This window comes from Zingiber officinale, chromosome 3A, assembly GCF_018446385.1.
Source record: "Zingiber officinale cultivar Zhangliang chromosome 3A, Zo_v1.1, whole genome shotgun sequence".
In the NCBI taxonomy this organism is placed as follows: Eukaryota; Viridiplantae; Streptophyta; class Magnoliopsida; order Zingiberales; family Zingiberaceae; genus Zingiber; species Zingiber officinale.
In genome coordinates, this window is record NC_055990.1 from 33399904 (window position 1) to 33416474 (window position 16571).

General features: G+C 35.1%; 1 protein-coding gene across 2 annotated transcripts in view; it reads right to left on the minus strand.

Annotated features, from left to right (window-relative positions):
- Positions 1–11345: 11345 nt before the first annotated feature.
- The window catches only part of LOC122051690 (GTPase activating protein 1-like), a 30705-nt gene continuing 25479 nt past the window's right edge, over positions 11346–16571 (minus strand). For both annotated transcript variants that reach the window (XM_042612910.1, XM_042612911.1), the window contains one exon: positions 11346–11768. In XM_042612910.1, the coding sequence (XP_042468844.1) occupies positions 11478–11768 (291 nt within the window). In that variant the 3' untranslated portion in view covers positions 11346–11477. The remainder of the gene's footprint in view (positions 11769–16571) is intronic.

Genomic DNA, 16571 nt, shown 5'->3' on the forward strand with positions numbered 1-16571 from the left:
ACAGCAGTGCATTGTTGAGGCGTTTGGAGCAGCGCACAAGAGCACAAGTTGTTTTGTTCTTTGTTGTCTTCGAAGTGCTGCCCGAGGCTCCTTTTTATAGTCTCTTTAGATTTGATCCAGATCCTCGAAACTCGGGATCAGGTTTGACCTGAAGCGGATTGGTCGACCGATCCCCATGTTCGTCAACCAATCAGATGATCTGCTCCTCATCCGATCTGATCACCCCGCTTCGATTAGGTTAACTCATATCCTTGGTTCGGTCGACCTATCCCCGGGTTCGATCGATCGATCTCTCGACCGAACCCGGTCTGTAATCTGGAAATCTGATCTGGTTGTACTGGGGTTCGGTCGACCGATCTAGTCGTTCGATTGACCGATCAAGGCTAAGTCCGACCCTGCAGAATCATTAGTTCCCTGCAAAACAGAGTTAGACAAGTAGCAAATAATATCAAAAAAATCAGTTGACAGCCTTCAGACCGATCAGTTCTGATTTCAGATTTTCTCCGAAAACCCTAGGTCGAACCGACGCCTACTGTTCCTCATCGGTGAACGTGTCCTCACCTATTCCACTCAGGAGAGTATACCTATTGCCAGTTGATCCTCCAGACCAACTGGACTTTTGCTCTGTGCCCGAAGATTCCGGTCTTCATGCTGGACGTCCGCTCCACGACCCGCCCAGACTTCCACCCGGTTCACGACACCATGATTTCAACCTAGGGTTACCACCCTCTAGGATTTTGCCCGAAGCTCTCGACCCGTCAAGACTTTCCGCCTAAGGTTACCACCCCCTAGGACCTAGGGTTACTGCCCCTTAGGGTTTTTCCTTTGTCTAACCGCAACTAAGACTTTTCCTCACCTAGGGTTACCACCCCCTAGGAGCTAGGGTTACCATCCCCTAGAGTTTTCCACCTGTCTAACTGTAGCTAGGATTTTTACCTAAGTGCACTTAGGACTTTTCTGCAATCTCATTTAAAATTGTCAGATAACAAAACATCTTAATTTTGGACCCTTTAACATAATCAAAATACTGGTTTGATCGTCGGATGCTTCTCGCACCATCAGTTTCATGCCCAAAAATAATTAAGATTCTAACTTAAAACTCTCTTTCTCCCCCTTTGACATACATCAAAAAGATTACTAACTTAATTGCTCTCATTTAACGAAACTTCTTAGGTTTTGCACTAATAATCATTTAATACACATTTTGCTTACCCTCTTGAAAGACAATAAAAACATGCATTTAGGGTTTTCAAAATGGACATGAATCAAATATTTTGAGAATCCGCTTTTCATAATTTAAAAAATTCTTTTAAAGGAATTTTTAAACATTTTGTAAAATTATTTTCAAATATTTTCAAGATACTTTCAAAAGTAATTTTTAAAAATATTTTCATGCTAATTTCAAAAATATTTTCAAGGTATTGCCAAAGAATTTACTAAGTAAATTCTTTCAAGGATATTTGTCAAAAAGATTTTTTAAGTCTAAGTATCTGTGTAAAACCAAGATATTTTTCATGCTTCTAAAATAATTTTTTAAAAGTGATTTTCAAAAATATTTGAAAAGGATTAAGAGTTCTCAAAAATATTCAAATGAAAAGTAATTTTTAAAAATATTTACAAAGTATTTTTAATAAACATCTTTTAAATGAGTTTTTCAAAGCAAGAAATATAATTTTATAAAGGAAATTTAAAAATATTTTTTAAAACATAATTTTTTAAAATATTTTCTAAAGTTTGATTTTGATAATTGACCTGTTATGATTTTGGTGTTTAGAATAAGCAAAACTACGTGCGAGCAGCTTCGCATTTCAGTTATTATATTCTAAAGAAAAAGACAAATATATATATTCTCATAATAGTGACCAAGGATAGGCATATCTTTTCATTCACATCATCGTACACGAGCCTAAATGGTCTAAGTTCATGCATGTTGTTATCTATTTGCCACGCAAGGACTAGAAATAGGGTCTTATGTCAAGGATATGCATATCTTTTCTATTAGTCATTAGTGCAAATGATTAAGACATGGAAAAGATTATGCTCGGTCATGTCGAGTTTCGATCTCAAAACTTCATGTGATAATATTTCATATTTTAATCATCGCACCATCCCGAGAAGACTCTTTTCTTTCACATCATGGTACAAGCCTAAATGGTCAAGTTCATGCATGTTGTTATCAATTTGTCACACAAGGACTTGAAATAGGGTCTTATGTCAATCTGATCTCAAAGATGTCTCATGCATGTTATTTTCCTCTATCTCACTATCTTCGCTATCTTCTCTTTTTTGATTTCTAGCTAGTTTTATTTCTTTTGGTAGCATTAAGTACATGTAAAGGGCAATCAATGAGTTTGCGTAAGTGTAGAATTCTTATCCAAATAATTAAGCTTAATATATGCATCACATATCTATTATTACAAATTTTTATATTATAAGGCTAATCTGTCGGATTTGTTGAGCTTTTTCTCTAATGACACAATGATTTCATGATTAGGTCAAATCTAGAGAACAACCCACATTGACTCGAAATTTAGCAGGTGAGCTCGCTAAAAAAAAATAGTCATTAGGGCTAGAAAATTAACAGCGGTTGTAAAAGTAAAACCAAAAGAATCGGTCAATATTAACCACTCTTAAAATCGCTTTAATTGATTTTTTTTCTTTAGAAGCGGTTGTTAAATCATTGTCTTTGGACACATATAGAAGCGGTTGTTAAATCATTATCTTTGGACACATATAGAAGCGGTTATTCAAACCGATCCTATAAGTTTCTTTTAGAAGCGGTCTTAAACCACTTCTAAAAGTCACATAGATAGGAAATTAATAAAAAATCTCATATTACTTTCACAATTCCAATAAACCTTTCTATTTCGGCGACTTTCTTTGTTCCAGCAACATTCTCTTTTCTATCGACCCTATTCCAACAATCCTCTCGATTCTAGCGACCCATCAGATTAATTGCACTCTAACATCATCTTTCGACATCCACATCATAAATGACCTTTGATTTTATTTCTCAAAGTAATTTCTTGATTTAGTTTTCGCACGGTGACAATGTTTTTAAATGTTAATGGTGATAAAATTATAATCGATTAGAGTTTGTGTTGGCCAGTAGATTTGTAAATTTTTCCAATGAATCCCTTACTTTGCCTTTTTTTGCAAGTTATTCATATTGTTTTCCAAGTTTATTGTTGTAGTTTGCTTATAGCGTGTCAATGATGCTAAGCTTCATTTTCACATTTTTGTTCTCTAAGTTGAATAATATCATGGATTTCTCATAAGACCATTAGCATATATGATTTTTTTTTCTTTTGAAATCCTTCTGTTTATATATTTGAAATTTTATATTTAGGAATTATATTTTATGTTTGTTGAATTCTTTAAAATTTTATCTACGAAGTTTCTTTAATTTTGATAAATCTTGCTTCAATGTGTTAACTTTTATAAATTATTGAACAGGATCAAATCATGCAGTAGTAATGGATGGCTGCGCTACATGCAGTCTTGAGTATTGGGTGGGAATCCTATATTTTTTACGTTCGTTATGAATTTGGTGATGTGACTCAAGAAGTCATGAGACCATGTCCTTGCTGCAAATGCATAAACTCATTGAGTCATGATCGTAAGATTGTACACAAACATCTAATGATAAATGGTATCTTACAAGATTATCACATCTGGAATTTTCATGGAGAAAACTAATTGTACAAGATCATGATAATAAAGAACTTCATGATTCAGTGCAACAAGTTTCTAAAGTAACTAACCATCAACTCATGGTACAAGAAATGTTGCATGATGCATTTGAAATGCATGAAGGATCGGCAAGGAATGAAAATTACATTGGAGTATCAACGAGTCATACACCGATGGAGTCTAATGTGAAAGATTTCTATCGACTAATAGAGGAAGGTAAACAATAGCTATATACTAGATGCACAGAGTTTTCTAAACTGTCATTCCTTGTTGAGTTATTTCAATTGAAAGTGAATGAAAAATAGAGTGATAAGTCATTTACAGTATTGTTGGACTTCCTTTGTCGAGTACTTCCATCTAAAGCTCAAGTGCCTAAGTCTTTTTATGAAGCAAAGAAATTAATTTCTAGTTTAGGACTTCATTACGAAAAAAACACGCTTGTCCAAATGATTGTATGATTTATTGGGGTGGGGGTGAGAATGAACAGGCTTGCAAAGTGTGTAACCTTCCAAGATGGAAAATTATATCGAAATCATCAAGGAGATCATATAAGGTGGAAAAAAACGTCTCGAGGTTAAAATTCTAGCCAAAGTCTTTTTCTATTTTCATTTAAATTCAAGATCGCAACGATTATTCATGTCATCCAAGACGTCTGAAAATATGCAGTGTCATTTCAAAAAAATGTGTTTTAGATGGAAATCTAAGGCATCTAGATTCTCAATCATGGAAGGAATTTGATGAACGCCATTGTGAATTTGCGTTTGATCCTAGAAACATACACTTGGGACTTTCTGTTGATGGGTTTAATCCATTTAAAAATCAAAGCACTTTACATAGTACTTGGCCTATTGTCTTGATGTCTTACAATTTGCCACCTTGGGAATGCATGAAGCCTTATTATATTATTTTATCCACCCTTATTCTAGGTACAAAAGCACTTGAAAATGATATCGATATATATTTGCATCTCTTATTGACTCAATTGAAAGATTTATGGGAAAATGGGATTGCCACATTTGATGCTTGTGACAAAAAAATATTTCAAATGCAAGCTACATTACTTTAGATAGTCAGTGATTTTCCTGGGTTGGGTTGTTTGTTTAGATGGAATACATATGCCAAGAATGCATATCCAACTTATGCCAATAATATAGATGTAGTATACCTAAAACATGACAAAAAGTGGTATTTCAGAGGGTATCATCATTTTCTATCACCAGATTCAGAAATTTGAACAATGTCAAGTTATAGCAAACCAGAGCAATTAAGTAGAGTATATTTGGTGTCATTGTCTGGATCTGATATTCTATGAATGACCTTAAACAAAAATGTAATTTTTGGTAAGAGTGATGTATCAAAACTAAATGTGAGAATAAAAATAGAATCAATTGAACAAATGTGGAGAAAACAAAGTATAATTTTTAGCCTTCCATGCTGGGATTTAATTTGATCCGACATAATTTGGACCCTATGCATATTAAAAAAAATGTTTGCGACAACATTGTTGGAACACTTTTAAATGATTCCAATAAGAGCAAAGATAATTATGCAGCACGTAGAGATTTAAAGACTTTAGATATTATGAAATAATTATGGCCCGGGCACAATCAAATGGCAAAGAGTATTTGCCACCTGCATGTTACTCTATGTGTAAAGATGAAAAAAAGATTTCATTATATATTAAAAGATATTCGTGTTCCTGAAGGTATGTCATCTGATATCTCAAAGTGTGTGGATGTTAGACATTGTAGGATTATGGGTTTGAAAAGTCATGATTGTCATATCATGATGGAACAGTTCCTTCCCATTGTTCTTTGTTGAGTGTTGTCAAAAAAGGTGACTACTCCACTTATTATTTTGTGTGAATATTTTAGAACAGTGTGTGCAAAGACCCTACAAGAAGAAGAACTACAGAAAGTTGAAGAAGGGGTTATTTTGGTTTTATGTCAATTAGATAGAATATTTCCACCATCTTTTTTTCACAATAATGTTTCATTTGTGGTACATTTAGCGTATGAAGTAAGAATTGTTGGGCTTGTACATTATTGGTGGATGTACCCAATAGAAAGATATATGGGGAAACTTAAAAATTTTGTTAGAAATAAAGCATAACTAGAGGATAACATTGTAGAGGCATATTTAGCAGATGAATGTGTTGTGCTTTATTCTCATTGTATAGATGGTAACAACTCATTAAAGAATCACGGACCACAACATAAAGACACACAAAATGATGAATTTCCCACACTCCCGATGTTTCCAAATGTAGGGCGACCAACAAAAGGGCTTCAAGCAGTTAGCTTGGATGAAAAAACTCTAACTCAAGCTCATAGATATATTCTCTCTAATTGTATAGTGTTGCAATCATATTGTGAGTAAGTGTTACTATTTTTTTTTAAATTTTTTGCATAATAGTTTATTCTTTTATGATCAATAATTTTTTCTAATTATATATTAGTGTTGACATTGAACAGCGAAATACAAATGAACTTAAGAGAAGACATAGATATGACCATCGCCCAAGTAATTCTACTTGGATGACATGGTTAGAATGCAATTTCTAGAATGATTTGCAAGACGAGTAAGTAATATATGTAATTTATTTTATATTATAAATTTTTAATAAATAGACTTGTTAATTTTTTAACTTTAAAAATTATATGTGTACCTTACAAGTTGATTGAGTAAATGAATGAATCGATAACTTAGATCTTAGGGTGCTTTCGCGTGGTCCAAATCCAGTAGCATTTAGTTATCATGGGTTCAACATAAATGGTTTTACATTTTGCATGGTGCAATCTAAAAAAAATAAAAAAGTGCAGAATAGCGGGGTTATGGTGCAAGCGATGCATGATAATGATGATCATGAGTCAATCTATTATGGTCGACTAACTGATGTCATCTCACTTGATCATGGTGGTCGTGGATGAATTGTTCTTTTTTGATGTGATTGGGTTAACACGACTACAACTACAGGTTTCAAAATTGATCCATTTGGATGTTCAATGCTGAATTTTTCACGCTTGATACATATAGGAGAACGTGAGGAACATGAACCTTTTATTTTGTCTATGTAAGCTCAAATGGTCTATTATGTTCGTGATCCAAAGGAGGAGGATTGGTATTATGTCATTCGTCACACACCAAGAGATACATACAACATAGGAAATAAAGATGTATGGATACAATGCATTTTATTCATAATAGTTTTTCTAATATGGAGTCAATATTAGGTGATGTAAATAGAGTAGATATTGAATTAATTAGAGCTGATGTAGAGAACTCAATAGTTGATGCTCTTTCGGCTATGAACAATGAAACAGATAATGAAAGCTTTGATTAATTTTTGTATTTTCTTTCATTATGTTGAAACTATCTTTAGAATTTTGAAGCTCTATCAACAGGAAAATAAAGAACTATTAAGTTACATTTTCTTGATTTGGTTCTCTACTAATGCATTGTGAGTGCAATTCAAGATGGCAAAAGGGAATTGTTAATAAAAAAAAGAACATGAATCTGTACTACATGAGTTAGCTCTTTTAGGTTGTGTGCCAAGTGCTAGTTGCAAGTTATTGATCATAAAAAAATATGAATGAAAACATGTGCTTGGTCAAGAAGTAAGGAAGATTGTCATTCTCTACACCAATCCAATTGTTGAACCACTCAAGATACAAATCAAAGAGTTTCACTCATGAATCTGATTTCTAAACCTGAAATCTGATTTCTAATTCTAGGAATTGAGAATTATGTTTTCAAAATGTTGCTGTTGAGTTACTCCAATCTTAATTGGTTCTTTACCCATATGTGAAGTGCCAGCTGCAGATCTCAAAAGGTTTCGGAAACAAGTCCCAGCTGCAAGATAGACTTACACAAAAAAAAAAAAAAAAAAAAAACAGAATAAGAAAAGGAATATAGTTGCTCAATTTGTAACCCTGTTTAGTGCAAGTTCTCTAAGTTGTTTCTGACTAGCAATGGTTTAGATTGAAGCTTCATCCATGCCAGTGCTAAATGATACCTTTGTCCAAGATGAACTCTTCTTGATCTAAGCTGAATTTACCTTGGAATCCAGATTGAATCAAAACCAGCCTAAATCATGGAGTTCTTTGGCACGATTTCTAAATATGAACTCTTCTTGAATTCATAAAATTGCAAGGATGAATTCAATAAATTGCAAGGATGAATTCAATCTTAGAAGCTTCCTAGATGCTATTGGAAGCAATACTATATTTCTGACGAACTAGGGCAGCTAACAGGAAGAATGCCCAAGCTGAAATGAGACACTGATTTCATAGATGAATTGTAGAAACTAATTGTAAAAAAGCTGCAGGTCTCAAAAGGTTTAGGAAACAAGTTCCAGCTGCAGGATAGACTTACACAGAAAAAAAAAAGCAGAACAAGAAAAGGAATATAGTTGCTGAATTTGTAACCCTGTTTAGTGCCAGTTCTCTAAGTTGTTGCTGACTAGCAATGGATTGGATCCTCGTAGGCCATTGCGCTTCATCCTTTTTTATCTAAAGAAGCTAGTATCTGCCTTCTAGGAGCCACTCTACTTCTATGCAATGAGTATCCGTTTACAAACTCTTTGCTGTTTATGATAGCTTTATTCAGATGTTACTGAACGTTGACACTTCCATACATGCAAGCTTCTGGTTCGTGCTTTAATCTATCAACATATTGCCGTTCTATCTTAGCAAAAATGATTTGGAAATAACTAGGAATAAAATAATTATTCATTTAAAATAAGATAGTATAGAAGAGACTAAAAGAATGCTTTGTTTATAATTACGATTTTGTGTTTCACTTCACCCCACAGGCATCCAGAGCTGTTCCATGTTGAAGAAACACCCAATGTATGTTTGCTAATCTTTAAAATTGTTGTGGAATATGGATCGAAATTGTCGTGTATTACAGCTCTAGATTTGTTTATGCCAATTTCTTCCTCGTTTATAATGATTTTCTTCAGTTTTATGATTTTGAAGCAATTGTACTAGAGAACTTTTCCACATATATTAAGGATTGAGAATGAGGTAGATAATTTTGATGGAAACATAAAAAATAACTTGTAATTTTGAGCACTTGCTGGATTCAAACATCAAAAATTGTCACCCCTAATTTTTATTAGAGCAATGATATGCTCAAGGAAAAAAACTCAAGGAAAAGATCAAGGATAGACACATAAAGTCATGATCCACCATTTCATTTTTTATGAGCCCCATCACTTTATGTGTCTATCTTTGAGCTTTTCCTAGAGTTTTTTTCCTTGAACATATCATTTTTTTTTTATTATTACTTTTTTATTTAAAAAACAATGTCATTAATTAATATTAAAATTTATAATATATAATATTAATTTTTTTATATTTATAAAAAATTAATTAAAATCGATTAAATAATAACATTAATATTTATAAAAAAACCCCTTATATTTACTTCCCTGCTTCACACTTCATCAAAAATTTCACATTCCCACTATTATCTCCCTCCCCTCACCTTACTTCCACTCCCGCTATTTCCTTACGATTATTCTTCTAGACGAAGTGTTGTCACTGCTGTCATCGCTTCCAGGTCTCAATTGCCTTGCAGCCAACTTGGTTACGAACACACACACGTCGTCGATTCCTCGCTCTCTATTTCCCATCGCTGGCACTCGCTTCATCCTGTTGTTGACATGCTATTTGCCTAGTGTCTCGTCACATCCTGGAAGTCAATTACTGAATTGAATATTTAATTGACTTTGTGAAGCATTTAACTAATGCTTTAAATTTTTGTTAGAAAAATAAATCTGATCATTAAAATTTGCTTAAGTTATTTTTTGTGAAACGTTAATCTAAACAATCTTTTCCGTTAGAATTTTTTTTCATCAAAATGCAAATGTTTTAAAATTTTGCCAAAAATATAACTTTTGTGAAATTTTTCTATTCAACCCTTGCAAATATTTTTTAATTAAAGTAATTTTTTTCTCTCTTAGACTTTAAATTTTCGAAAGTCATTTTAAAAAAGTACCACATTTTTAATATGATCGAAAGGGAAAGTAGTAAAGATTAAGTCTAGGGGAAAGGTAGTATAATAATTTTTTTGTTTTTGACTTAATTTTTGCACTTACAATTTTTTTACAAAAATTATAATTGCTATTTGTTTATGGTTTACCTTAACTTAACTTGACTTTCATCACATCAAAAAGGGGGAGATTGTTAGTACCCTAAGGTAGTTTTGATGTGATCAATCAAGTCAAGTTAGGTCCTGTTGATTTTTAACCCCTATGTCTAAGTGTGCAGGAACTTAGGAGAATAGGAAATCGAGTGACAAATGCAGCTAGCTAGAAGGATGACATGGAAGAGAGCAGATGGGCTCGGTGCGTCTGAGGGATTAGGTGCTGCAGAAGAGTACGCGAGTGGATGAGAAGAAGGCGCACGACATTTCCAAGGGACGAGAAACCGGACTGAAAGCTTGCTCGAATGTCAGAAGTTGGGTTTGGGTGAGCCCTATTCTGGATGGTCGAGATCACCCAAGCGAGCGGAGCCGGAGCGGAAGACCCGGACCAAGGCGAGTGAAACCAGAGCGGAAGACTAGGACCGAAAGTCAACAAGATATTGACTTTCTTGGTCTGGGCACCTGGACCAGGATTTTTATCTGAATCACCTCAAACATGATCCCTTGAGACGGGAATAAAGTTTTATTCCCCTCAAGGCGCCTAGAACCCTTCCAGGCACCCCGACCAAGGCTATAAATACAACCCTAATCCCAGAAACCTAGATAGAACACTTGTAAACGATTTCTTTTGTCTAGCTTCATATTTTTAATACTTCAACTGCTGTAAAGAGGCTTCTCTGTCTGAAGGAGAAATTAATGTGTTTTCCACTTCTTTGGATTAACAACCTCCCCGGTTATAACTAAATAATTCATTATGTCTCTTCCTTTTTAATCAGTCTTATATATTTTATACAAATGTTAATTTTGTTAAAGTTATAAAAGTTTGAGAAAGGTTTTTCATTTGTTTTTATAAAGATATTCACCTCCCTCTAGTTGACCACCAAAAGTCCTAACAATAACCAATTCTAAAGGTCAATTTTTGGAATAGGTTTACTGTCGCTTCTAAAAGTCATCCTTATAAATAAAAAATGTTACATAATAAATTATAAGATGTCTAAAAGTCATCTTTCTAAATCGATTACTAACCGCTCCTAAACATCATTTCTCAAATTGATCCATAATAATCTATAAAATCGATCATGACCACCTTTAAAAAGTATCCATTTAAATCAATTATTAATCACTTCTATAAATATTCATCAGAATCCATTCTAAATCATGAACCACTAATTGCTCCGGTTGACTTTAGCGTCGCCAACATTCGTAATGATTATTTAACCAGTACAATAGATTTAGCAGCTAATGTAAACTGTTGCTATAGGGGTTAAAAACCGTTTAGAAAATTATTGTTTTTTGTAGTGCTGCTTCAACGCTCCAGATTAATCAATTACGTATTTGATAAGTTATGTAAATATAATGAATATAAACAATAATATGATGCAATTAAATAAAGGTTAATTAATGTTCCAACTTGTCGAGGTCGACGATGGTCCTTGAAATTAAATAAATAATCCCCAAAAAAAAGGCAAAAATATCCCCTAAATCTTTTGACTCCGTTCAAATTTGACTAAAATTTTTGGAACAATTTGAATCTTAATTATACAAGATAATTTGGAACGGAGTTTAAACTCTCTTTTTTAAATTCAAACAGGAAGAAGAACATAGAAGATCTACAATGAGTTGCTAGAGAAAGCTTAATGGCTTCGACTATTTAGGTTTTTGATCCATGTCAATTGCAGTTCAATTTCACCACACTCCACGTTTCTGAGCCTGAGGATCACATCTTGCACCACCTTCTCACCCTGCCACCTGATATGGCTCTCCTCGACCAGGCAGTTTTGGCTGCTCGGTTTGATGGTTGAGATTATGGTGTCGTCCGGAATGCCCTCCAGTTTCATCTCGAACACGTCCAACAGTGGACGGATATCGAACTCGGCATTGCCCATTTGATCGTCTCGAGTAAATCTGTCCTTGTCGTACACTTCCTGACCATATTACATTATATTAGTGCACGATAAACTTAAGAAGAATAGAAAGAACATGTGAAGTTTCTAATATATATACAAGGCACAAGAAGAATAGAGTGAACCTTGGGAAAGACTACATGTGTGATTGTGGAGCCACCATTGGGTTTCACATGTCGGCAATTGATGTTGATTCGTTAAAGTTTCGATCTTGACAGGATGCCTTCAATTTAGTCTTACACAATGAGTTATGCCAGTATTAACTTAGATGATGAGTTGGTTACTATTAATTTGGGTCTAAGGGGAATACCAAAGGAAGCACTACTGATATATAAACTATTGAAATCCTATGCTAGTATGTTGCATCGATTGTTATGGATACAACAATTCTTAGAAAAAGAATGGAGGTTGAAGGATGCGAAAAGTGAGAAGTGAAATGCAGGGGAAGGTTAAGAAGAACACCTCAAACTGTTGGGAACAGGAGACATCTTCGTATAAGAAAATACTACTCATCACTCAATCCAGTATTATAGTTCATTTACGACAGCAACATAGAGCCGGCCCTAGATTTTCAAGCATTTATGAAAAAAAATAAACCCTTTGTATTCATATAAAAAATAATAAAATCGATGCTATAAAAATAATTTCATTAACAAAACATATAATAATAAATGGACGGTTGAAAAAAGTTTAAGGACCACGTAATATTTGTTGATGCAATCGTTCTAGAGACAAGGTTGACCAATTTGATTAAACTCAACTTGGTCCGAGCTTAAATTTTGATGTTTGACGATATGTGAGTGAGAAGTAAAACAAGGAAGGACCGAATACTTGATTAGAAAAGTCCTAACTGGAGGTTAGACAACTGAAAGTCCTAACCAGTGTTATAAATGGCAGTAGGCAATGGCGATGCAATCAGTGACCGCCTACTGCCTAGACGGTAGAATTTTTTTTACTATTTTTATATATAATTAAATAATATATAAAGGATAAAAATTTAAATAAAAGATCAAAAATTTATTATAAAATATATTAACTAAAAATAAAAAACTTAATCTACGTATTTTTTAAAAATAAATAATAATATTTTTTTAAATATATATATTAAATTAATAGAATAATTTTATTAGATTTTAATTAAGTATATTTAAATTATCTCAATCATGTTTAAAATTATTAATCTAAAGTTTTGATAAAATCCTAAGTTCAAGAAAAAAAACTTATTCTATTCGTCGATGGACATCAGTGTTTAGACGTCGAACGCGTCGTCGGACGCAACATGTTTGGACATGTCGCCTGAACCTGCAATGAATCTGGACCCGTCGCTTGGGCCGGCAACGAGTCCGGATCAGTCGCCTGGCTCGGCAATAAGTCCAGCGTGTTCTCAGACGCGTCACCTAAGTCCAAAGCGGAAACACTTTAATGTCGCCTAAACCACTGCCTTTCACAAGACGGTGCGATTGAGATCCGCCTCTAGCCTAGGCAGCTACCTCAACCACCATTTATAACACTGGTCCTAATTGAGGTTAGGCAAGGAAAAGTCCTAACTGAGATTAGGTAAGGGAATGCCCTAACTGAGGTTAGGCAAGGGAAAATTCTAACTGGAAGTTAGGCAACGGAAGTCATAATTGGAGGATAGGCAACAGGAAGTCCTAACGGAAGGTTAGGCAGGTGAGATGTCTATCGAGTGATTAGTCCTAACTGAGGTTAGGCAAGGGAAACGTTAAGCAACGGGAAGTCCTAATTGAAGGTTAAGCAAGGGTAAGAAGTCTACCGAGTGATTTGTCCTAATTGAATATTAGGGAAGAGAAGTTTTAACTAAAGGTTAGGCAAGGATGAGAAGTCTATTGGATGACTAGTCCTAACTAAGAGTTAAGCAAGGAAAAACTAATGGGAAGGTTAGCAAGGGAAAATCCAAGTAGGTCAAGGAAGACCGGACACTTGGTGAAAAAACTCTAGCAGGTCAAGGTTGATAGGATGTTAGGCAATGAGAAGTCCCAACAAGTCATGAATAATCGGATGTTGGGCAAAGGAACTCTAAACTCAAATTCTGGGTGTTAGGGTTGGGCAATTGATTAGGGCAATCGATTGGCTTAAGGCAATCTATTAAGGTAATCAATTTAGAGCATTTTCACGAGAGCACAAAAGGTGTCGGAGTCGATTGGGCAATCGATTCCGATAATGCCAATCGATTAGGGTGTCTCTCGTGAATAGAAAAGTTCTGAATCGATTGAGACAATCGATTAGACAACTTTCTCTCTCGCAAACAAAAACTTCGGAATTGATTGACTTAATCGATTAGAACCTAGTAATTATTGGTATGACTCACCAATCGATTAAACATGCACAAAAGAGTCATTGTGTAGGTTTTAAATGATCGATCTGACGTGACAATCGATTAGGGTAAAGCTAATCGATTAGGAAGCATAAGTCAGTCCTAGAAAAGGGATTTTCGCAAAGGTTTGAAGCACAGAAAGCTAACACCAGTTCTTGCGAGTTGGGGAGAAAAGTGTTGTTGCATTTCCAACTACCAAGAGGTATTTCCTAACAACAAGAGATCAAATAAGCAAAGTTATTCATTGTAAAATATTTTCGATCGTATTTTGCATTTCTTGTTGTATTCTTATGCTTAAGCTTGCACGAGGCTTCTCCGCCTCCGGAGAGTTTCTGAGAATGAGTTATTTAGTGAGTGTGAGGAGTGGACTCTTGTATTAGCCACCTTAAGGTGGTGGATACGAAATAACATCGAAGGATTTAGCATTGTGAAGTCTTCGCTTTAAGTTTCTGCTGTAAATTAAGTTAGGAGAAGTGAAGCGAGCTATTCATACACCCTCTAGCTCATATGTGTCCTAACAAGTGGTATCAGAGTGAGACCATTCTTCTTTGGACTAATCACCGGAAAAAGCAGAGAGCTAGAGGAAGAAAAGAAGTTGAAAACTTGGGCGCTAATTTCAACAAGTCAAAGGACAAATCATCAAGGGAGCTAAAGTTAGAAAATGGATCTTAGAGATAAATTCGGATATGACATCCAGACACCTCCACCTATCGAATTGGGAGGATTCGATCTTTGGAAATCAAGGGTCGAGAATTTTCTCATGATGAATATAGAACAATGGTTTGCTCTCATAAAGAGATTTAAAGCCCCAATAGATAATAAAGGAAAATTCTTAAGAAAAAAAAAATGGACCGAGGAGCAAATTCAAAAATCCAAGACAAACGACAAGGTAACCAATTCTAGTTAATTTGGTACCTAATAAAATTTTGTGTAAGATAGGTGAATTCAAGGATGCAAGTTATGGAGTAAATTGGTCAGGCTCCATGAGGATCCATCCTCAATGCAATGTAACGAAAAAGACAAAGAGGAAAACTCTTTGTTTCAAGTACATGAGGATTCGGAGGTTGAGAGACATTCAACATCCGAGGAGGAAATTGAAAAAGCGTCCACCTCAAGATTGAGAGAGGTTGATGTACGTAGATTATATACACTTTTCTGCATGTTTTGACGCACATCCACTTGTATTTCATGAGCATAATCTATGTTTCTTGCACCCTATTTCATTATAATGTCATGTTTCTACTCCTTTTGTCCGGAGATCTACTTTTTGCTTATTTTCATTGACAGGATGCGATTTGGAGCGAAAACGACGCTTGTAGACGACTCAGAGGACAAATGAAGCAAAAGGGACCGACCGTGTAGAATCCACACGACCGTGTCACATGCTAGAGGAGAAGACACTAGTCGTGTTGATTGCACACGGCCGTGCCACAAGGCAGAGACGTAGCAAGACCTGACCGTGTGGATTCCACACGACCATGTCAACAAAATAAAGGAGCAGACCTCGACCGTATAGATCCACACGGCCGTGTGGATTTTTCAGAGCCGGAGCCAACTATGGCCGTGTGAATCCACACGGCTATGTCGTCGGACTAGAGCCCAAGCATACCTTAGCCGTGTGGACCTCACACGACTGTGGCACGAGCCATGCCAAGTAAAAACAAGGCTGAACTTTGCGTTTGATTGGAATTACGGGTTGTTCTTTATATCAAAACATAGCTAATTTCAAGATCTACAACTTTGCTTCAGGTTCAACAGAGAGAAAGTAGGGTCTAGCCATGCTAAAAGGCACGGTCGTTCCTCCAAACTACGGCTTCATCGGGACCTCCGCCCAAACTACAAACCAAACTTTGAACCACCATAACTTTCGGCTCGATTGGAGTAGGGCTTGATCTAAATATCAGATTGTAGATAATTTCAAGGTCTACAACTTTAGTTCAGGGTGAATTATAAGAAAACCAAATTTAAGCGGTGAAAAACTTAGTTTACCGGACCCCTTTAATCCTGGTTTTCCTGGGTAGTTTGGAAGAGGTATAAAAGGATCAAAAACCTCATTCTTTGACTTATCTTAGGTTTGGGACTTCGTCCGTCTCCTTGGGAAAGGGTTCTCCCCTTTGGGGGAAATCCTAGAGAGGCCATCTTCATCATCTCCAATGATCCATTCACCTCTAGAGCAAGAAGTTCAACCTAGAAAATAGTGACACATCGATAAACACTCTCTTCTCTCTCAATCAATGTTTTAAGTTGTAGATGTTATTTTTATTGTCTCTTGATTGTATCTTCATTACAAGGGAATAGATTCTCTCGATCTAGGATGTAGGAAGTAACTATGATGTGATGTGATGTATGAACTATGTATTTGAATATTTTCTTATTCAATGAAGTGTTTATGTCATGTTCTATGTATGTTGTGCCTTCTATGTATTTGATGAAATATGTGAATGGTGTAAATATGTAGATGTGTATTGATTGCTCACCCCATAGAGGAA